The sequence below is a fragment of the Aspergillus tubingensis genome (assembly GCF_013340325.1).
Source record: "Aspergillus tubingensis WU-2223L DNA, scaffold_15, whole genome shotgun sequence".
NCBI lineage: Eukaryota > Fungi > Ascomycota > Eurotiomycetes > Eurotiales > Aspergillaceae > Aspergillus > Aspergillus tubingensis.
Window position 1 is genome coordinate 90,752 of NW_023336289.1, and position 22,961 is coordinate 113,712.

At 49.7% G+C, this 22,961-nt stretch overlaps 8 protein-coding genes across 8 annotated transcripts; 4 read left to right on the plus strand and 4 right to left on the minus strand.

Moving 5' to 3' along the window:
* Positions 1-240: 240 nt before the first annotated feature.
* On the plus strand, positions 241-1,303 carry AtWU_10858 (Rab family GTPase YPT1; the record flags this gene model as incomplete). Its single annotated transcript, XM_035505960.1, has 5 exons — positions 241-251; positions 490-613; positions 698-745; positions 804-1,031; positions 1,109-1,303. 5 exons carry the CDS (start codon positions 241-243, stop codon positions 1,301-1,303), a joined length of 606 nt encoding a protein of 201 aa, XP_035361853.1.
* A 1,466-nt stretch (positions 1,304-2,769) lies between these two features.
* pmp47 (putative peroxisomal membrane protein Pmp47) lies at positions 2,770-3,856 on the plus strand (the record flags this gene model as incomplete). Its single annotated transcript, XM_035505961.1, has 3 exons — positions 2,770-2,894; positions 2,949-3,682; positions 3,738-3,856. The coding sequence occupies 3 exons, from the start codon at positions 2,770-2,772 to the stop codon at positions 3,854-3,856; spliced, it is 978 nt and encodes a 325-aa protein (XP_035361854.1).
* Positions 3,857-4,865: 1,009 nt separating this feature from the next.
* AtWU_10860 (WD repeat protein) lies at positions 4,866-8,147 on the plus strand (the record flags this gene model as incomplete). Its single annotated transcript, XM_035505962.1, has 1 exon — positions 4,866-8,147. The coding sequence occupies one exon, from the start codon at positions 4,866-4,868 to the stop codon at positions 8,145-8,147; it is 3,282 nt and encodes a 1,093-aa protein (XP_035361855.1).
* A 327-nt stretch (positions 8,148-8,474) lies between these two features.
* Positions 8,475-9,455, plus strand: AtWU_10861 (WW domain protein; the record flags this gene model as incomplete). The annotated part of the gene is made up of 2 exons (XM_035505963.1): positions 8,475-8,560; positions 8,654-9,455. 2 exons carry the CDS (start codon positions 8,475-8,477, stop codon positions 9,453-9,455), a joined length of 888 nt encoding a protein of 295 aa, XP_035361856.1.
* Positions 9,456-9,883: 428 nt separating this feature from the next.
* AtWU_10862 (uncharacterized protein) lies at positions 9,884-11,005 on the minus strand (the record flags this gene model as incomplete). The annotated part of the gene is made up of 3 exons (XM_035505964.1): positions 9,884-10,119; positions 10,226-10,318; positions 10,501-11,005. 3 exons carry the CDS (start codon positions 11,003-11,005, stop codon positions 9,884-9,886), a joined length of 834 nt encoding a protein of 277 aa, XP_035361857.1.
* A 659-nt stretch (positions 11,006-11,664) lies between these two features.
* Positions 11,665-14,009, minus strand: AtWU_10863 (putative AMP-binding enzyme; the record flags this gene model as incomplete). The annotated part of the gene is made up of 4 exons (XM_035505965.1): positions 11,665-11,770; positions 11,835-13,425; positions 13,479-13,734; positions 13,836-14,009. The coding sequence occupies 4 exons, from the start codon at positions 14,007-14,009 to the stop codon at positions 11,665-11,667; spliced, it is 2,127 nt and encodes a 708-aa protein (XP_035361858.1).
* A 2,264-nt stretch (positions 14,010-16,273) lies between these two features.
* On the minus strand, positions 16,274-18,066 carry AtWU_10864 (putative arginine transporter; the record flags this gene model as incomplete). The annotated part of the gene is made up of 2 exons (XM_035505966.1): positions 16,274-17,754; positions 17,856-18,066. The coding sequence occupies 2 exons, from the start codon at positions 18,064-18,066 to the stop codon at positions 16,274-16,276; spliced, it is 1,692 nt and encodes a 563-aa protein (XP_035361859.1).
* Positions 18,067-20,446: 2,380 nt separating this feature from the next.
* AtWU_10865 (MARVEL domain-containing protein) lies at positions 20,447-21,117 on the minus strand (the record flags this gene model as incomplete). Its single annotated transcript, XM_035505967.1, has 4 exons — positions 20,447-20,460; positions 20,518-20,582; positions 20,703-20,979; positions 21,033-21,117. The coding sequence occupies 4 exons, from the start codon at positions 21,115-21,117 to the stop codon at positions 20,447-20,449; spliced, it is 441 nt and encodes a 146-aa protein (XP_035361860.1).
* Positions 21,118-22,961: the final 1,844 nt, after the last annotated feature.

Here is a 22,961-nt window from a genome sequence, read left to right on the forward strand (position 1 = left end):
GGACTAGCGCCAGTGTTGGAACCTGCACGTTGGGCTCGCCTGCTCTCCTGCAGTCAGCAACGCAACCGCCATTTCAAGAGACCGCTCGGTCATCTCATTAAGTAGACACTCAAGTATCGTTTACTACATCGGCTTGTTGCCACGCCTAATACTTCTCTTCTGCAACTTCAGCTCTCCACCTTTCCATCAAATAACTCTCTAGATTTCGCATACGCTGACGTACCGTCCAAGTGCCCCATCATGAATCCCGAGTGGTAAGTGCCCTTGATCGCCCATATTTGGCCTACAACTCATCAGGTTCCGGCGATGCCCCCCTTGTCATGATGGCACTACGTCTTTCATCCATATCGACTTTATCTCTTGGTTCCCGTGCTAATTTGAACCCCTATTAGAGCCCCCCACGATCCTCCGTTTCCCCCACGCCTTATTTGGCTCAGCGCGGCCCTCTTCGTGCGTATCGATCGATCGATATGCTAATAGTTTGGCTAGATACGATTATCTCTTCAAGCTGCTCCTCATCGGAGACTCCGGTGTTGGAAAGTCGTGCTTGCTCCTCCGTTTTGCCGATGATACCTACACGGAGAGCTACATCTCCACCATCGGAGTTGACTTCGTACGTATCTGGCCTTTCACTTCTCATCATAGCTGCTAGCAGTGGGCTGCGTCATAGAATCCCATCTAACGTTTTTGAATGCAGAAAATTCGTACCATCGAGCTGGATGGAAAGACGGTGAAACTCCAGATCGTAAGGCAGCCCCCATTCACAACAGTCGGTCACCCGGCTTTACTAACGGGCGCTCTAGTGGGATACTGCGGGCCAGGAACGTTTCCGGACAATCACTTCTTCTTACTACCGTGGTGCTCATGGAATCTGTGTCGTCTACGATGTTACCGACATGGACTCTTTCAACAATGTGAAGCAGTGGCTTCAAGAGATCGATCGCTACGCCACTGAAGGCGTCAACAAGCTCCTTGTCGGAAACAAGAGCGATATGGAAGACAAGAAGGTCGTTGAATACACAGTGGCTAAGGTATGTGGTCATGCCTTTGTGTGGGACTCTTCCAATGTTCTGGCAGAGTGGGTGATTGACACAATGTGTTTGTTTAGGAATTCGCCGACAGCCTTGGAATCCCGTTCTTGGAGACCTCGGCAAAGAACGCTTCGAATGTAGAGCAGGCTTTCTTGACAATGGCGAGACAGATCAAGGAACGCATGGGCACCGCGACTGTCAACAACAAGCCAACTGTGCAGGTTGGCCAAGGCCAGGGCGTTCAATCCGGCTCCGCGGGCGGCTGCTGCTAGACTATTGATGATCCTGATCCCGCGTTGCATTACGCCATCTTGAGACGGGGTGAAAATTTGGTGATTAAAGAAGAGGAGCCACGAGGGAGGCTACCTACTGCATCCTGCTGCCGGGCAGTCTTCCTCGAATGCTAGCATTATCTTAAATGTTCTATGCTGGCAATGGTCACCGGGAGTAGTTTTCTTTTTCATGCTTTAGAAGGCTTTCGTTTCGTCTTTATACATGGTGCACTATGGATAATTTTCTGTGTCCTCAGGTTTTCCCTTTTCACCTCTCGGTCATCTATCTTCCCCTTCCCTATCTTTCCCGTCGCTATTGTCTTGCTCGTGGCCTTTCTCTAACTCGAAGCATTTTCTATCTGATCCGTTGAGTTTTTCTTAGTTAGTTGGATCCGTTGCGTGATTATGTCTGGGTCAATTAATGCAGAAGTTAATGATACTTAAGTGAATATGGTTCGTGGCAAATCAAAATCAGAACATACTCGCTTTTCCGCCTTCATTTACTTGGACTCTAACGGTATGGTGAAATATAAGTTGTAGGATATGTAGAGTCATTGTTAGCACTCTGCTCTTTCACTAATAGCAACTATGTTTCCGGTCTACAATTGTATTGATATTGAAAATTGAACAAGGGTTGTTTGTCGCGAGTAGGCTATATTCCATGTGCGAGGTTTTCATAGATTATACGTGCTCTGCGCAGGAATGTCACATGCCATACATACCCTTCCTAGCAGTTCGTGATGCTTTCATGCCTAGGTAGTCTCTCCCACACTCTTCAATTCTGACCAGGCTCTGAACCTATATGTAATTATTGTTCAGATGGTAGATACTGACACGAATCGCTTAGAAGCAAAGAAACGGACTCTAATGTCAATCACCTGTTGTTGTATCAAAGGGTCAAGAGAGAAATCTGGAGGATGGATATTACAACGGTAGATGAAACACGTGAAGTGGATCTGCTATTTACCGGCAAATGTCACCTCCTTAGTTCATAATTGTGTTTTTCTCCCCAGTAACCATCTAGGAGTATGGAAAAGCCTCAGGAAGTTAGCCAAATTTCATATGGCATGAGCGTTGATCCGATCAGCTGATGAGGGTCACCCATCAGCCGAGGCACAGGCTTCGGTAAACGTCATGTAAACCATCACCCCCAATCCAGAGCCGAGCCTTTCTCGCACCCGACATCGACATAGTCCCTACCCCATTCGTCCCAAGGCCTACATATCTACCCCTTTCCTCCTTTCTTGCAGTCATTCCTTGCGACCTTCTCGGGCAGAATTACTGAAATATCACTAGTTCTCCATCTGCCGTCTTTTTCACACTCACTTGTCAAAGCAATCCGTAACCCATCTATAAGGATCCGAGGTACCGATACCCGTTTCGCGTGCACCATCATAGTATAATATCGATCCGCTTTCTTGACACACCTATTCCGATAGACAAAGAAAATCACCGCGTTATCGATCATGTCTCAGTCTAACATTGAAGGGCAAAAGAAGGCCGTTGCAGTGTCTGCTGCGGTCCAGCAAAGTGACAACATGGCACATGCATTGGCGGGCGCTGGAGGCGGTATACTGTCAATGCTCTTGACGTGCGGCAACACCTCCTGTTAATGAAATCAGCGTTGACATTCCATATGTTGTAGTTATCCCCTGATAACCCTTTCCACGAGAGCGCAAGTCGAGTCCAAGCGTGCCCATTCCACGACGTACGACGCAATACGCCGCATCATTCAACGAGAGGGGGTTTCTGGGCTCTATTCCGGTCTTGAATCTGCGCTCTTTGGCATCAGCGTCACGAACTTCGTTTACTACTATTGGTACGAATGGACGCGTTCGGCTTTCGAAAAGGCGGCTGCGCGGGCGGGGCGGTCCTCAAAGAAGCTCACGACGGCGGAGTCAATGATCGCGGGCGCTATCGCCGGGAGTGCGACGGTCCTGATCACAAACCCTATATGGGTTGTAAACACTAGAATGACAGCCCGCAAGTCCGAGTCGGAACAAGAAACATTGCCAGGGACTCCCCCCAAGAAGTCGCGGGCATCTACAATTAGTACATTGTTGGACTTGCTCCGGCAAGAGGGGCCCAAGGCTCTCTTTGCTGGTGTTTTGCCAGCCCTCATTCTGGTTATTAACCCGATTCTACAGTACACAATTTTTGAGCAGCTGAAGAATATTGTGGAGCGTCGTAGGCGTATGACGCCAAAGGATGCGTTCTATCTTGGGGCACTTGGCAAGATACTGGCAACTTCGATCACCTATCCCTATATTACGGTGAAGAGTCGCATGCATGTTGCTAGTAAAGATGGTCCTAAGGAGAGTCTGAACGGGAGCCTGAAGAGAATCGTCAAGGAAGAGGGTTTTGTGGGCCTTTACAGAGGTATAGTACTGACAATGAGGGAGCCATGCAAACTTATGCTAACATCACATGACAGGCATTGGGCCAAAGGTCACACAGAGCGCCATTACTGCGGCGTTCTTGTTTGGGTTCAAGGATGTTCTTTATGACCTTATGGTCTCTCTTCGAAAGAGGAACCGGGCAATTTCCAAGTGAAACATGTGATCTGGAAGAAACTTTTTAAGGCACCCTTGCCAAATCATTAACATTATTTGGGCTCAGAAAGACCTCCTGATTGATCCCCTCATCGTGTACCTTTGGGCCCCTGTATTTCTGTCTTTAATCTGAATATATTCTGTACATATATGTTCTCTTATTCAAATTCGGCACGATGACTGTTTCTTGGGCGATCCTAAAAATCGATATATTTAGGCTTGCATTCATATAGCACTAAGCCTTTCTCTGATTGGGCCTGATCCTTTTGCTATCGCACCAAAGGATTGATTCGGTGATGATGTATAGGTGATCATGGCATCCCGCCGTAGTGGCTGTAGACACCTCTTTCAGTGGAAAGTTCCGTCAACCGTGTAAAGGCGCTAAAGAGTAGCACCAGTAGAGGAAAATAGAACACACTACGGAGTACTACTTGGAGACTTCTACTAGCTTGGCATGAAGCTAAGTACTAGTTACTAGTACTAAGTACTCGATAAGGAGCCGCGGCTCGATTACATATGATTGGCCCTAGTGCGCCTGATTCCAGAGACCCGACCGCCTGCCTTTTACAAGATTATAGAGCACTTTATCCAGCGCGTTCGCGCGTCGCAGTCGACGCGAAGGATATATTGTATTGTTCTGCTGCTGCCCTCAACATTGAGGCTCAGGCGAGGCCCAAGTGAGGTCTGGACGAGTGATGACTATTCGAAGCTGTGTGAACCCTTGCTGGACTTATGTATTCATATTAGGTAGAGTTCTAATTCTTCCCCTCATATAGTGTTTGTTCCCCGCCAGGCTGTCAAAAATCCAATTTGAGTTAAATTAAAGCCATTCACCGGCGCTGACTTGAGCTTTTATATTAGCGCTACAGCAGGCCCTCCTCGAAATAACCTCTCAGTCTGATTCACTTCCAGTGCTGGCACTCATTCACTGAGCTATTGGTCGACATGCGCCGGCAAGCTCAGTTGTCTTGGTTTGGGATACCTAGTGGGAGACAAGTTATCCGCGCACAATGTCCCGTATACACACGCCGGAGGAATCCGAAGAACTTTCTGTTATTGAGGAAGCTCAGTTTCTCCTTTCACAGTTTATAAGAAACTCCTCCCACCAAACACGAGGGTCCCCAGCGGCAAGTCGCGGCGATCAACATACTGCCCCAGGAGAATGCTCTAGGACCGGGGAAGATATTCGCGAAAGCGTCAAGAAGCGCGGTAGGCCGCCGAAGACGCCTAAGACGCGCGTTGAACCTAGATCATCACCAGCGATCACTGGCGAGAACCGCGTCACATCCAGCACACCGCAAACACCGGACCCCTTGTACTTTTCCGAACAGGATAGGCCGGATACTGCATCGTCACCAGGAGATGGGCGTGAGATGTCGAGTAACCGGCGCTCTCGGCGTGCAAGGACTGGGCCGAACAACTATTACGACAAGACCAACTATTTGGGTTTCGGCTCCGATGAAGATGTCAGCGAAAGCCCTGCCAGGCCGTCTCCTACCACATCCCGACGACCCAGGTTCTCTAGCATTGCACCTCAACCAAATACTTCGTCATGTATTCGTGATCGAATTGAAAAGGCCCGTGTCATCTATTCTTCACCTCATGTCCAGATTATCAAGTCGCCGCTTAAAAGTTTAGATGATTTGAGGTTATCGGGTCGTGCTTGCTATTCATCATTGCGTAGCCCAGGAGAGTACGCCTTGAAGTATCAGAACAAGCCGCCGCTGGCGGAGGAGATTCTCCATATTGACTTTGACAGAACCGAAATGGCAGCCATCATGGACCTGTTTTGCTTTTGCGGCTTTCAGCGACACGACGATATGGACACCGCGCTTTCGGACCAGCTTATCCAGGCTGCTCATATTTGTGATATCTCGCAGAGGGCCTCGAAGAAGATTAGGTGGGTATGTGAGCTTTCGCAGATCGTCTCTACCGAGGAAATCGATGGAATAGATGATAGTCATAAATGGCTTCTAGAAGCAATGGCATCTAACTCAAAAGACAAGCAAAAACGGCAAGCCAGACGCCTGGTAGGGAAAATTCTGGGGTTAGTCCAGGACACGTCTCAAGGTAGTCCATTGCTCTTCTCTGGGATTCAGCTCTGGGAGTTGTCCAGGGTTCTACCCTCCGCTCTGGTGCTCAGACGACGTGGACCTACTGAGATAGACGCCTTCATTGCTGATGCAAAAAGAGGCTGCCTTCCTTCCAACCCCTGTGTCATAGAGGCTACTGCATCGGGGTCTCGATGCGCAGAGATAAGCGGGTCGTTGAATCAAATCTTGCAGCGCCGTGAGCTAGGGCTTCGTGTAAAACGACAGCTTCAATCAAATACCAACAAAGGGTTTAAGCTTGCGAAAACTTGGAAAGATGCCTCGAATGATGTGATTGTCCTGGCTTGGGCACCTGATGGCACAAAATTTGCTGCCGGCGCGACAGCACAATGCGACGAGCATAATATGGAATATAACCGAAATAATAATCTAGTTATTGGTGATATTGTCAACAATGAGTTGACTGAATTACCAGACCACTATGTTCTTCGGCCCCCAGGGAGGACCGCAGCAAGCCGGACTCTCCATGACCCTCGTCTCTGGATGAGCGTTACTTCCATCGAGTGGTGGGAAGATGCACTCTTTACTGCTAGCTACGATAATACAGTGAAGATATGGAATGCTTCCGGTCGAGATATCTCATGCCGCAAGACTCTTCAGCATGACTCTAAGGTGGAAGTTATGGCTCGCTCCCTTTATGAGCGGAATTTGCTCGCAACAGGCACTCGTTCAATAGGACTTTGGTCATTAGCAGAGTCAACCCACACTCTCCTAGAGCTACCTAGGGCGCGATCCAGAAAGGACAGAGAACTGGTACCTACTTCTTTAGCATGGGGGACCATTAAGGAAACCGGAAACATTCTGCTTGCCGGGTTGTGCGAAAAGGGTGATGGTACACTGCAGACAGGTCTGTTGGCAGGGTGGCGAATAGGCGAGGCATCAATATCACCTATGCAATTTTCCCCAAACTCTCAAAACATGTTTGACATTAAATGGCATCCCACCTTGCCAATCTTTGCAGCAGCAACATCGATAGGCCATGGCCCTGTCAACAAGGCCTACAAGGATACCAGATCCTTAGTCCGAATGTATCAGCCCTTATCATCAAAAGTCTGCACCATGGAGTTTGAGTGTCCGGCGCTAGATATCAACGACGCCCATATTTGCCCTATGAACCCAGGTTACGTGACAGCCAGCTGCACTGATGGAATTACCTATGTTTGGGACCATCGGCGCCCAGACCGAATTCTTCACAAGCTCCAACACGGAGAGCCTCTGAATCAGATAGATGAAACAATCAGCAGGGAACAAGCTGATGTTGGCGTTCGTTTGTCTCTATGGGGAGATAGGATTGACGAATTCTACACTGGGTCCTCTGATGGCGTCTTGAAGAGATGGGATATCCTTAGAGCCCCGGAAGATGTGCTCGTCCAGGATACGGCCAAATTTGACGAGGAAATTATGTGCGGTGCCTTTTCCAAAGATAAGTCCAACCTGCTGGTCGGCGATGCTGCTGGGGGTGTCCATCTTCTATCCCCCGGCCCGTTTACAAGCAATGAGGGCCTTACTATGAAATTCAAGCCTTCATTACAACCCCAACTGCAGATGTGTCCTGATGGGCAAGTATCTAATCCCGAATCAGGGATTAAGGCGGGCGCAGAACTTCTAGAGTCAGGGAAGCTCATCAGGCACCCAACATACGGAGTTGGACAAGGACCATATTATGATGGCCCCTTTGCAGCCTGGGCTCGTCCGGAAAACACTCCTGAGCATGAAATTGCACAAACCCGACTGAACGAAGAGGTGCAGCTACGGCAACTCGATGGCCCGCCCCCGGATTGCAGGATCGGGCTAGATACAGCGTCCCAGCAGGATGTTAAGGCGCAGATTAAGCTGGCACATATTCGGAATCGGAGGCGCAATCAGAACAAGAGAACACGAGATGGGCTTAGTGAGCCTCTTGCATATGCCAAGACAGATGCCGTCGATCCCGCTAGCGACGTACCCGATATATACAAGCGCAGGTTGCACCATGTTGTATCACCACCAGGTTCTATGCCACCGAATATTGGAGTCGTCGATTCAGTTGAAAATACGGAATGGAGGTCCGACTCGAATGTTATCCACTTTGCCGGATTTCAAACGGCCCTACAGGAGGTAGAAGAGGCACTCGAGGAAGACTTCTGGTGGCCGCCCAGCAGTGCCATCGATGCTAACATCCGAGACCTTGACGGTATTTAGTCTGGAGCCTGGCGAAATCGGTTGGGAGAGCGCTGATCCTATCATAACTCCTGCGGCAGGGAAGTCATTCCGCTATGATGAATGATGTCAACGGTGTGCCGGCCAATTACATCACGTGGCTGAGCAGCGCCACGGGGCATTGCTGGGTGGGCTTTACTTCGATATCCGTACCTTAGAATTGTAGTCGGTACTACATATATCTCTCTCTCGAATCCCAGATCTTTGGCCATTATAAACTTGCTACTTCAACTGTCTTGGCAGTGCTTAAGCCTTAGCCGATCCATTCCGGCCCCCATCTTCACATATCTGATCGTCACACCATCACAGATGTCATTTGCTCCTCCCTCCGGGCCCCCACCACCTTCAGTACCTGAAGGATGGAAAGCCCAGTTCGACGACCGATATAAACAATGGTAAGACCTCATTTCACATCTCCGCCATCATACACCAGTCGCGGATACATATTCATCCTTCAAGCCGAAAGAAACTAACGCCCAGTGTCAAAGGTTCTTTGTAGATCTGCGCACCGGCAGATCACAATGGGAACGTCCCGAAGGTCCAGCCTACCAGGAAGACTCGCAGAGACCACCCAGCGGGCCACCGCCCTCATACGATGCCTCTGGTCCTGGTGATCGACCTAGTTCAGCGGCCGGCGGCGGCGACAAGAAACCTTTGGGCTCAAGAAATCCGTACAACAGCCAGCCGGATTCTACATTAGAGAGCGATGCCCGCTTAGCAGCTCAGCTACAAGCTGAAGAAGAAGCCCAGGCTCGTCGCAGAAGTCCGATACCACCAGCACAGGCCCAATCTGGCGCTGCGTCCGATTACTATGCCGAGAACTCCCCTTCCCGCGTGCAGTCCCCCCAGGGACCATCAACGTCACCTGCGCCGAAACAGGAGCGGAGCAGGGGTCTCTTGGGCAAACTGATGGGAAGACACTCTGGCGGTAGTAGCAGTGGTGGTGGTGCGGGTTACAGTCGGCCACCGCAGCAAGCAGCCTATGGGTATCCTCAGGCTGGATACGGTGGCTATCCTCCTCCACAGCAGGCCGGGTATGGTTATCCTTCGTATCCGGCACAGGGTGGCTATTATGCACAGCAGCAGGCGCCGCAGCGGCGACACAATGGGATGGGAACTGCGGGGGCTGCGGCGTTAGGTGTTGGGGGTGGTCTACTAGGTGGATTCTTGTTGGCGGATGCTGTTGAGGATCTTGGACATGACTTTGATGGTCCTCCTCCGGGTGATTATGGTGGTGGTGGTTTTGATGGAGGGGATTTCGGTGGTGATGACTTTGGGGGTGACTTCTAGACGTGTTGTCGTGTGTGGTGAGCTACGCTGGAAGGGGGCGATTGATGAGTTATGAGCATTGGGAGGTTAGCAGTTGTTGACTACTCTTGTTCTCTGTTGGGGTTTCTTCTGTTGCTTCTGGCTTGCTTGCTTGCTTACTTTCGGATTATCGTCGTCTTCTATGTAGATAGTATTACTTTCCCATAGCCTAATGTGTTATGAAGATGCATGAAAGGAGCTATCGTTCTGTAGCTGATCGATAATTAGATCATTAATTTTAACTCTAATCTCATCGCCGAGTCTTTCGGGAACAGGGCCATTGAGGAGCTTATTATACATGGACACATCGATATCTATCCATAGAGCACACACCGCGATCCATATACACACATACCATACCATCCTCAAAACCCCCAAACCCCCACACGATACTGTAATCATACAACGCTTCAACCTCTTCTCCGCGACGCACCACCACCCTCCCGGCCCGTCGTAGCAGCCGCTCCCTCAATCGCAGCCGCAGCTTCCGCACCAGACGCACCGGGTCTAGGAGTAGCACCGGCCATCCAGCCAGCCAGGTCGAAGTTCCCGGGAGCCCCGCCGCCAGCCATAGCACTTCTGGTTGCGCCTCCGATGGGAGAAGAGCGAGACTGCTTCTCGAATTCGGCGCGCATTTCGGGGTCCACTGATAAGTGCGCATGTTAGCAAGGGAGCTATTCAGAAGATAAGATGTAGCGAGAGAGAGGGGGGAACAAGAGGAGTGGAGTCTAGTGACTCTGGACAGCACATACTGTTCTCCATCAACTTGGGCATTCCAAAGGTGAAACCGAGAGCCACCAAAGCCATCAGGATCATGGGGTTCTTGAACAAAGCCAGGGGAGAGACTATATCGATGATATCAATCAGAGTCAGCAATCCGAGTTCCGGAGAGATGGAAAAGCAAGGTCTGAAGGCCACGCGCGTGCGCTCAATGGCTATCAAGCCACACCATTGCGAGCGCATACTCCTCGCCCATCGTAGCTAACAACAAGACCTAAGAGTGAAGTTCTAGGGTGAGAAAACATACACTTCGACCTCTCCTCATAAAAGCCTCTCCGGGCCAGAACCTTCGCCTCAACCATTACAGCTTCTTCAGCTCCACTGTTACCACCGCGGGGAGCACTCGCATCGAAGACGAACTTCTCCGCGCCGCGGTTATCCCACGGGTTCCCGCGAAAGGTTTCCCAGATACCCAAGACAGAGCCATCGGCAGCGACGTCGACGCGAAGGGGAGCGAACACATACTCTGGGGAGCGGATGTCGAGGAGGTAGGATTCGGGCTTCGAGGAGGCGGGGAGGTGGTGGAAGTCGAAGGTTGCGGAGCGGGAGAGGGGTGCAGTGAAATGGTGATTGTCGTTTGTGTTCTTTGTGAAGGTCGTAAGAGTCGCGTGGGTATTGGCTGGGAGGACGTTCGGGTTGGGGAGGATGGTCGAGGGAGGGATGGTGATGGTGAGATGACGGGCGGCGGATGCTGCGGTTGCTAGTGTTGAAGCAGAGAGCAGGGAGAAGAGGGAGAAAAGAGACAGATGCATGATGGGCGACAAATTCTATTCTGAGAAATGCAGCTGGTCAATGCAGTATGGGTTTTGAATGGTGGGAGTGTCCGCAGAGAAATGCGGAGGTTGTTGGTGGACGGTGGAGGTGAAGCTATTCCGATGGATGATCTCAACGGCAGCGCCAGTGCCAAGCGCCGGCCGGCTAACGGTGAAGTCACGGCGCCACCTTTACTGTAGCTTGCAACATCAACTAATAGTAATTCTTGGTCATTCTGTACAAATTAGAGCTGGGAATATTCATGCATTTCACTAATGTATGGTTTAATATCTAAATGTTTCATGCTATATGCTATATATTTCAAGCTTTGGGTAGCACTTACGCTTTACGCCGCTATCTACTATATATCTAGCTTAATCTAGACAGCCAAAGTGCCTATATACCGCGAACAATGTTAGAAATAATAGTATATAATATGTACTCCTAACCACGGCCGAGGCTGGGCGTGTGGCTTCTGTTCTCGCCCTGGACAACCCCGAGGACCTGCCCCTCAAAATGGAAACAATATGGACAGCATATGCATGAAACAAGAGGGCAGTTGGTTATATGTACAATGTAGTCTGGAGGGGTTCCCAACAGATGATGTCACACTGCCGGTGGTAAAACAAATGCACATGGGCGAAGAAAGCGCCATCCCTCATAGCTTAGCCTTGGGGGCAGACTCTTCAGCCAATGCCTCGGCATAGAGATCGTCCAAGACCTGACGATACTTCTTTGTGGTGGGCGGACGCTTCAGCTTCAGCCTAATTGGTAGGATTGCGGATTAGTATATATAACCATAAGTGTAACGTGGAGGTGATTACTTACGTCGGCGTAAGCAGGTTGTTCTCGATGGTGAACGGGTCAATCATCAGTGCGCAGTTCTTGATTCTCTCATATCCTGCAAGCTTGTGCTTCTTGGCAATCCGACTGAGGTCTCTCAATACAGCCTTACGGATCTTGGTGTCGTTAAGAACCGATTTGATGCCCTCGATGTCTGTAGCCTCAATGGTGCGGCCAAGCACCTTGCTGGCAAATACAGCGAAGGTATCGGGCTGGACTCCAAAGATAGCCACCAGGAACGTCTGGACACTATCACCATGGACATAGCCCTGGGCCAAGTAGCCCATTTCCGACATATAGACACCCTCGAGCCGTTCCGGAGAGATATACTCTCCCTGTGCCAGCTTCAGAACATTCTTCCGGCGGTCAATGATGACGATACGGCCCATCTCATCAATCTTGCAGACATCACCGGTCCGGAACCATCCATCCTCGGTCACTGCTTTGGCTGTTTCCTCAGGGTCCTTGAAATACTCGCGGAAAACGTTCGCACCGCGCAACATGAGTTCTCCCCGAGGGTACGGCTTGTCATCAACGGAATACTCCATATCCGGTAGAGACACCAAGCAAGCCTCGGTAGAAGGAATCAGCCCACCACAGTGGCCGGCGGTCAAGTCCGCGAGGGACTGTACACATGCCATGGCATAAGTCTCAGTCAAACCATAGCCCTGAACAACGTCGACACCAAGAGCAACTCGGAGGAATTGGTGGAGTGAAGGGTCCAGAGGCGCCGATCCGGAAGCCAGCATTCTAGAACGGTCCAACCCGATGGCAGCTGCGACCTTCTTCGCCCAGATCCGATCATACAAGGCATGCTTCCCCGTGGCTTTGCTGAGGTCAGGGTTCTTTAAGTTTGCAGTCTTTGTGGCCACGATGTGCCTCGACAGTGCACCTCTAAAGCCAGGAGCCTCAACAGTCGAGGCGCGGATGGCATTTCCGAATCGTGTGTAGAGGCGCGGAACAGATATGAATCCGGTTGGCTTGAGCATCTTGAGATCGTCAACGAGCTCTAAGATGTTTCCGTGGAAGTACCCAATCCGGGCTCCTGCCCAAAAGGCCGCATGCTCAGACATCCGAGCATAGATGTGAGCCAACGGCAGATACGATATAATGGTGTCGCCTGCTTTTTGTATGCTGTTAATGAGCGCACCTGAAGCGGATGCGACGGCATTCTCATGTGCGAGGACTACACCCTTCGGAGGGCCGGTAGTACCAGACGTATAGTTGATGGTAATGGTGTCAGAGGGGGCTGGAGGTTTGCAGGGACGGTCAACCGAAGCACCCAACTCTTCAACCTGGCCTATGGTGTAGATGGAGACATCTTGCCCGGCAGCCATTGACTCAAGCAAAGCACGCTTCGAGTGACCAGCCTCTTCACCGCCGTCCAGGGGGTCCAAGCTGACAATGATCTTGAGGTTAGGCAATTGGGGCTTCAGCCTGAGCAGGGTCGGAATGTGCGGCAGCGAGGTCACAACGCAGGCCAACTCCGCGTGGTTGATGATATATTCTGTCGCATCTGGGGCAAGGACATCGTAGATGGAGACCGAATACAGGCTTTGCGACATGCACGCCAAGTCTAAACCGACCAGAATTAGTGTTGCGCACGCTAGAAGTAACAAGATCGCATACCAGTTATCTGCCACTCGGGGCGGTTCTGACACCATAGACCAATACCATACTGGCCAGGACGGCTGCACTCGTGCTTGTGATGTAGTTCCACTAGACCTGCGCCGAACGCAGCCCGTCGCTTTTGTACCGTCTGATAATCCAACCATTGATATGGACCGTAGGTCTTGGTCGTGGGATTGTACGGACGCCAACCTAGGCAGTGGTTCTTCGGCAATCGGTTTGCAGTGGACTCGAAGATATCGTGTGCAGTAAGAATCTAGAAATGATTTGTGAAGATAGTCAGACCCATATCCAGCAGGGAAAGGCATATTGTGGTACGATTGCTGATCGCCGGAAGTCATGGGAAGGCAAGCATACTTGAGGATCTAGCGACTTCAGGACGCCCTCAGTCGCATTCCAGGCACGATAAACCTTACTCCGACCCGGCTTCTCTGTCCCAGGCAAGGCAACCGAGTAGGGAGTGCCCTTGGGAGGGCTTTGTCGCAACTCATCGGCGCGAGTAACATGGAGAGGTTGTTGAGAGAATAGCATAGCGACAGGTGTAATTTACAGCTGATGAAGACGAGTAGGTTAGTACAAACACAAAGGCAAGTGTGATTGAGACAGATAACAAAGATCAACTTACAAATCTATTAGTAAAAGAGAACAATGACAGCGAACCCAACTCCTAGGAAGAGTTGTCTAGGAACGACGGCTGGAGGTGGCGAGAGTAGTTTGGTAGGATCAGGATAAGTACGGAAGAGGAGGGAAACAAGAGACCGGAGGCGACGGTGAGGGTGAGGGGCGACGGTGGAAGAGGAGATCAATCCCAAAATTTGAAAGGAGAGACTATAAAGGCACTGCCGGACAAGGACAGCAACGAGACAAGAGAGAAGAATGAGCACTTGGAGCACTACTAGTACTTCGTAGTTGCTGGTGGTAGTAACAGGGCAACTTGCCTACCTGAGGCATGAAGTGCCAAGTTGGGAAAGGGAGGGATCCAGTTGAACCTTCCTTCCCTTACTTTTTTGTTGGTCTCCGAGACGGAATGCGCGCAAATGGCGGCCGCTGACTGGCCAGCGCTCGTGTTCCCGCCACGCGACGTCCAAACCCTCCTCCCCCCCAAGTCCGCAGAACCTCGGCACTTGCCCTGTTGGGGAAGCCTCCCCGTTTCATTTCCAGTACCAGGCATAAGTATCTATCTTCAATTTGATGGAACATATGCTTCTTTGGGTTAATCCTCCACGTTTGCATTTCGCTCGAAATTGGTGTCTCTTCCCGCCCGTTGACCCCATACCTCGGTTCAGCGATAGACAATCATATCATACTTACTAGTCAATAACTATCTAGTAGCCGACCTTGCTGGCAGGCGATCCTTTCCCCCAGTAGCACGCACTCGATGCTGTATAATATCTCCGGACCCCGAAAAAGAAAAATGCGGGCAGACACTCCCCAAGTACCGTACGGAGTTCCTTTAAATAAAAAAAGTAGTACAAGCAAAGTACACTCACATCGTCGAACCTATAAATAAAAAGAAAATAAATAATTTAAGTAATAAAACTTATAATAATTTGTACAGCACTGCATAAGCCCCCCTAAGAAGTAAGAACCGACTAATTGAACTCCTATTAATTACTTACTCAACTACTAGTCTCTCCCCACGCCCCATGAATCAACCCGCAGATGCCGGCGCCCCTCAATTGACGTCTGCCTGCATTCAATACATAAATTCGTTACATGCCAGTCGATATATCCACAAGCTAGGAGGTATAAACCGTGGGCTAATGTTGTACAGATGATCGGACCCGAGTCTTGTGATATTCAACAACCAGCCGGCACATTGACCTTCTCACATGCTTGCTTTTTGACTTAACCGATGCCTCCGACAACGCAAGTTAAAAAGATCCTCCTGATCCGGCCTTGGCTCATGTTCGCCTCCTAGTCCATCACGTGTAGGCGTACGCAGGTTCCATGTGAAGATTCGGGGATACAGTGCCGACTGGTCTCTATTTTCTCTGAAATAATCCCGTAAACTTTCGTGACGTATATACACTCTCGTAGCTTGACAGCTCTTGCTGATCAACAATACTCGATTGAACCCTACAATAGTCCTACTTTTTGGCACTGCGCAGTATCTAACCCTGACCGAATCACCGCCACTAACCATTTACTCACTAGTATAAATTATCTGCTCAACGGCGGTTAGTACTACCACTACAGAGTAGCCGCATGTATACGGAGAATAAAGCTACGAACCATTCAACGTGTAGTCGTAGTTGCACTGCAGAACAAGAGTACGTCGATTATTTGCAAACTTTCGATTCCAGGAAAGTTAGACCACAGTCAGTTCGAACGAGACGTTCGACAGTAGAAACCATTTACCAAACTCCATGCCAATGCTGACATCCCAACATGTATACTGTACAGGAGGGGCTCAACCCATGAACCCAAAAGATATAGACAAAAGCCCCTCATAAAAAGAGGAAGACACCCATTCGACCCTCATTCATCATCAACTCATGCAGGTCCGTCTCGCTTTCTCGCTTTCTCGCTCTCTTTCTCTCTTTTCTTTTATATACCGACAAGCAACAGCTGTCTCAGCAGATGCATATATGCGTGAAACCCAATTTCTAAGCGCCATATGTATTAACCGAAGGGTTCAAATGTAGAAGTAATAGGAATCTCTCTCTTTCTGTCAACCGAAGAGAGGTATGGCGTGAATATGGGATGATTAAAAACAAGACAATAAAAAAGAAGAAGCACAAGTGTTGTTGACCACGGGCCTGTACCGAGATGCCCAGAGGGTTGTGATCCTCTCAGCCCAGAAATGAGCGTGCAAGCTTCTGGTGCCACTTGGTGGCGGGAGCCTCCGTTTCCCACGTTTCGTTCTCAACCTCCTGGCGGCCCGTATCGATATCGGCCTCAAGAGGATGGACAAAAGATGTCCGGAAGTAGATCTTGTGTCCAACATAGAGCACGACAAAGAGAATCAGACTGATGTAATCGATGAAGAAATCCGTGACGCTAAAGCTGGTAATAAAGGAGGTGAAGCCTTGCGTGATGATGATGAGAACGTTGAAAAACAGCCCGTACCAGGAATAGTAGGGCTGCCAGATAGCTTTATACGGAAGGGTGTCGCGGGAGATGTCGCGAGCCTTCAAGGCGCGCATGAAAGCAAGATGGCAGCCGTTCAACGATGCCCAAGTGATGAAGCCTGCGACACCGGCGATGTTGACGAGCCAGTTGAACACAGTGCTACCGGCATTGGAGACGTTCATGAAACCGAGAAGACCGAAGGCTGCTGTGAAGGCAACGCTATAGTATGGCACACCCTTCTTGGAAGTCTTCTTGAACCAGCGCGGGGCAAATCCTTCTTGAGCCAAACCAATCAAGATACGACTGCCACTGTAAACGTTCGAATTGGCGGCAGAGAGCACCACAGTAAGCAGGACTCCGTTGATAATGTGAGGCAGAACCTTGACTCCAGCAAGCCTGGCCGCAATGACAAAAGGCGACGAGTTGGCATCGTTTCCATCGGTCAGGAGGTTCTCGTTGGTGTAGGGCACCAGAAGACCGATGAAGAAGATGGTCAGGACGAAGAAGAACAGAATGCGATAGAAGGTCTTGCGAATAGCCGCAGGCACCGTTTTGCGAGGGTTTTCTGTCTCAGCGGCTGCGATACCGACCAGTTCTGTTCCCTGATACGAGAAGCCAGCCTGGATAAGGACAGACCAAAAACCGACGAACTTTGCCGTCGAGTCAGGGTGGACACCTGAATAAGGAGCAAAGGGACCCGGGTGAACCCAATAGCGAAATCCGAGATACCCTTCGTCACCGACGCCGGCGTCAATGCAGATGGCGAAGATCATGAACCCAACAACGGTGATGACTTTGACGCTTGAAAGCCAAAACTCCAATTCACCGTAGAAGCTGACAGGCAGGAAATTCAATAGGGTGATCAGAACCCAAAAGATGGCGATAAAGATAGCGATATTGATGGAGTCGTCCCAGAATTGAATGATCAGACCGGTTGCCGTTAACTCGAGTGCAAATGTACTAGCCCAGGAAAACCAATAGATCCACCCCATAGCGAAGCCAAGACTGGGGTCCACCAGACGAGCAGCGTAGGCCGTGAACGCTCCAGGAATGGGAATATAGGTCGCAATTTCACCCAGAGAGGTCATAACAGAGTAGACGATCGTACCGACGAAGATGTAGGCGATGAGGGCACCAACAGGACCTCCATTGGCAACAGCAGTACCACTACCAATGAACAGACCGGTGCCGATGGTACCACCTAGGAATTGAATGAGCAGGTTGTCACTTTCCGGAATGGCCGCCTGTCTTGTGGCAGAAGCAGAAAGGGAAATGACCCCCAAGACAGCCAACAGGACTCACCAATGGCAATCATCTGAAGATGGCGACTTCTCAGCTTCCGCTTGAGATCGGGCATGGGATTCGACTCGCGACTGGCGCCATGTTTCTCACAGTCGATGTCGTTCAAGTCGGACGAAGGGTTCGTGGGCTGAACCTGGACAGTCTCTTCAGGCGCCATCTTGCCCTTTTCCCCCTCGGCAGACGTGGATTTGACCTTGTTCCCGAAGGCCATGTTAGACCCTCAACGGCCCCAAAATTTGAGGATGCTGATATCCTCAAGGTTAGAGCGTCAGACGTACAGTGTGTATGATAGTGACGGAAGAGAAGTCACAAAAGTCAAAATCGCGAAAAAGAAGGAAAAAGGAAGCTCGCCGCCAGGACCGTCTCCACCGGGAACACGGTTCGATTGAGTCACCAAAACTCGGAACCGTCCAGTCGTCGAGCTCCTCCTTATAAGCGGGTTCTGCGTGTCGCCTCTCCGAAATCCGCTAGAGATGAATCGCATCCACCTGCGATTTTAAGGTACGACCAACACGGCTGGGGATGCATATGCACGTCGAGAGATTATGTATGGTGCCTTGTCAACTGGCCATCTTTGCCCGCTGATAAGAGAGGCAACGAATGATGATGATAGTGAATCTAATCGAATTATGTTCCAAGACTGAAAATCTTTAGGTAAAAGGAACAGTCAAGATGAGGGGGTGGGAATGGGGGTTGAGCACCGCCGGATGCAACCTCGCGCAGACATTCTCCTTTGGGTCGAAGTCTGCTTTTCCCCCAGACAAGACCACGAGTTTATTGAGTTTATTGAAATCATGCACGTTGGTCATGGCCATGCTCTCCCGCAATTTCTTATCGGGTTGTCTTGTGCTTTCCTTCTTCAATTGGGTTGACTTGTCTCCTACACAATAATGGGGTAGTTACATACCTCTCTGGAGTCTACCAAGAGGCTGCTACTATGGATTGTGCGTGCCACTCGTACGCACTAAAACCTCCTCAACGTGGATTCCTTCTCCATCGACAGCGGGCAAATCTGGAAACTTGGAAAAGGTTCGGCGAATGGGTGCGTGTTCCAGCTGGCCCAGCAGCGACGGTGCTGGATGGTGGGTCGCGAGATAGGCCTTCCTTGGGCGGAGACAGAGTTTTTCTCTCGTAAGTCGGAAACTTTTAACACGCCTGCTCCTCTCACGACGTCGCGTGGTGGCAAGAAAAAATCATACTAACGATATCTCGGCAGGATAGTAATCCTAAAAGGCAATTGAGAGGTGGTTGGTTGTTACTGCCGCCTTCTTGAACCTACCTTGGATTCCAACATGGATATACAAAAAAAAAATATCTACCCGGCCTGATGCGCTCTCCAGCTTAAACGGTTGTCAACTCCACTAACCAATGGACTATCATTATCCACCACTCACCTTCTTTTTCCTTCCCAACTTCTCCTCATTTACTAGAGCCCGGGGACACGTCTGCTAAAATAGTCCCAAAGCCAATCGGCGAGATCCGAGTAGTCGGCCAGCCCTACTCCGTTGCAGAATTTTCCCTTTTCTGAATTTCTTTCTGGAACGTTGAGCGGACGGATATTCGCGGTGCAGCGAGTCGAACCACGGACCCGTCCCAGTCTCCCTCGGATCCCGAATAGTTCATTGGCACATTTGCCGGAGACTAGATAATTTTGTCGAGCTTCGAAACATTCTATGGAGCTGCTCGTTCAAGGACGGCTTTTCCTCATCTGTTCTTTGGTCTTTCAATTTTCGTATCTATCTAATGTACCAGCATCGTGTGTCCAGATGATCACGTAGGTAAATTTTTCATCTGCATCTATCTCTATTACGATCCGTTCTTACTCATGATTTCATTGATCAATTGCATGATCCAACAACTGAATCATGGGTGCGAATGCCAATCCCTGTCATCCGCTGATAATGTCTCAATGATTCAATGACAGTACAAAGTGACACGCTGTAGTTTACTAAAAAGCTTATCACTTTTTCGACGTGCTTGTGGGTTTTTTCAGTGGATCGAATGTAAGCAAAGCTGATTTGCTAATAGATGGAGAACCCTCAACCCATTCATCCAGTAAGCTATCACGGCGGCATATCTGGTTTTTTATGCCTGTCGCGCGGCCTCTTTTCCGTGGTACTTTTCTTTTGCCTTTTCAACAGTCATGGCCGTCCCCTACTCAGATTGTACATCAGATCACATCAATCCCCAAACGCATTTCACTCTTGGCCTTTTGGAGGTTAAAGGAACCGAAGAATACTATAGCTTATCGAAACACATTTCAAGGTGTCCTAGGACTAAGTGGTATCATATGTCGACCAAAATCTCCTAGTAACTAGTAACACATGGGTATCCTGCCGAAACCAGAACAAAGCAGTCAACGATCGATAACATAAAGCGCGACTGTAGTCAGCTGCTTAAACCATATCCTTTTATCCTTCCGAGTATCCCAAATCATCATTGTCATTACCGTCGCCAACCTCGCTGTCCCTGAATCACTGGCGACGTAGTAGTCGTTCATAATAATGACGTCATTATCATACTACCGGCTGATTCAGGGCTTCCTCCGCTGCTAGCCGAATAGTCGCTCTACCTTTCATTTCGAAAATGTATCATGGAACCGTCACTATCGACTCCATTTAGACGCCAACGTGGGTATGATCGTTAGGGGTGGGCTTCGTACTGGAGCTGGACCGGGTACGCGAGATGCCGAGGACAGCGAAAACGGAAGTAATCAGAAATAGTACCCTACGTGATTCATGTTAGCAACAATGCACATCAACTACATCCTTCAGATCCCGCTATACACTGCAGAACATTTCTGCTAGAGCGCTGAAGCTGGCAATCTTGATCAGAGGGAAGTCATACCACTCGAATGCACCAAACACAACTGCGGCCTGTAACGCACTGCAACGGCTCCAGTGACAGGCTTCTGTTGGTGGGAGGAATACGGCTAGGGCGATGAATCCTGCGAACCAGAATATCATGGTAATCACTTCGACAGCTGGGATGACGATGCGATGCGCAAACTGGGGGAAGAACACCGGCGCCAAGGCAAGATAAGGAGTTGCGAGGAAGGCTGTCCAGCACGCCACGAAAAGCATGAAATTGGGCGAGTCGCTACTATACACGAACCAACTGATGTCTGTCATCTGTCAGCTATTTACTTTCGAAATAGGATGGAATGACTCGACGAACAGTATGCGGTTAAAGCAAGGACGATTATTCCGAAGAGGGCCTGGATTACCCGAACAGGGTAGATCCATGGAAAATTCACAGCCATGATTGATATTGGGGAGCTCGCGTTGATGATGGGTGCTGGTAGATGTCCTGTCTACTACTCTCGGTCTGCGCGGCACTGCAGCTCTTTCTGAAGAATAAGTGGGTTAGTTGACGCTTAGAAAAACGAATGGTGTGGAGGGCAGGAATGATCTTCATATACGTTGGACGGAGAGAACTATTATGAGCGCATAGCACCTGAACGATGGCAAGTCACATGCTGTTGCACAGGCGGACGCTGTTTCAAGTTCTCAAGCCAGTGTGCGCTTAAGGCTGTGACGTGGGTGTGAGTGGGCTGACGAACAGGCAGTGACTGACCTTTCTAGGTACCTTGCTTGACTTGTGCTATTTCTGTCCCTTCTTCAACGTTTGAGAGAACCAGCGATAATGCACACCCGCACGCACACACATGCAGGCCGAAGACTTTATGTTTTTCAATCTTGATTAGGCGACTTTGTGGCGCAGTAACAAGAGTCCAACGAATCTCTCAGACCGCCAGTTGGGCTGGGGAGATTCGGAGCTGCCTGCCCATCCAAGCAAAGTAGTGTACTTAAGTACACAGCAGAATAATTACCTGGAAAGACGATACCGTCATTATTCGGAGGGCCATCTCGTATTGAAACTTTTTGATTCGCGGCGCCTGCAGCATCAGTCGCAGATCCCGACGCTATAACGAAGCTAAAATATGAGGAAACTCAGTGAGCTTGTGAATCTGCCTGCAATGCTGGGATGAACGGGACGGGCTGCCTCTCTGGCCGCGAGTGCCTCGGTCCAACGACTTGCTAGGATTGGTGACTAGTGAAAAAGGCCAAGAAGGCGATGATCTCATAAGATACTTTTTGAAATAGTAAGAAATAGTAAGAGGGAAAAATAATAAACTAACATAAAAAGTTGGTTTGTACTGTGTCAAACAGGGCTGAGATGTCTGCCTAGTGAATTAGTGGCACTACGTACTAGACACTGCCAAGGGATGCCACCTGGACCCTGAGGGCTAAACACATGATGCCGATTGCACATTCCCTCCATTAGTTGCAAGGACTTATAGGCAGCAACTACGTACCATAATTAGTGCTAGCATAGCGTATATGAGGGCTAGGAGACGGAGATCCCCCGCGTTGGCTGTGTTGTTAAAAATGACGCAAACGTAGATTCTTGTACAATGTATCCATTTATATCATCGTCCTGGGCCCAATATTATAAATTTTTAAGTAATATACAAGGTACAATTTCCCCTCCCAGGAACCGATCTGTAGGTAGTAAGTAGATAGCTATGCCCACAGGGCAGATTGACTGAGCCTGCATGCAGTTGTTGGAAAGATTTTGGGGCGGAGAAATCAGGCACGTCCGGTTCAACATGTGGGCCTCATCGCTTTTAGCGCCCGGATGAGCCAAGTGAGTGAGTGTATATACTCTCAATACTATAGGAGATCCCACGACAAATTCGTACTCCATGTTAATCAATCTATGTTGGTGGCATATTAGTATCTCCATAGACATGCAGGAGAAGGACTTAGAAGCACTTAGACCACTAATAACATGGCGCATCTGATCAGGTCCGAGTACTACTGTACTTACTACTTAGTAGTACTTACTAAACTGGGTTCGTCGCCTCCCCCGCCTTTTCCCTTCTCCTCCTTTGTTCTTGCTCCATCGAATCACGCCATCGTCGTCGCCAATTGCTTTAGTCGTCGGTAGATCTACCACAATAGCGAGCATGTGTCGTTTCCATGTCACTAACTGTTCCCATTATACTTCTCCCACCTCAGCCAATTTGTCCCCTCATTGTCCTCCCTGTTTAGTCCTTGTTTTACTTGGAAGTATACAATCTGAAGGATAGCGTCCCATTGA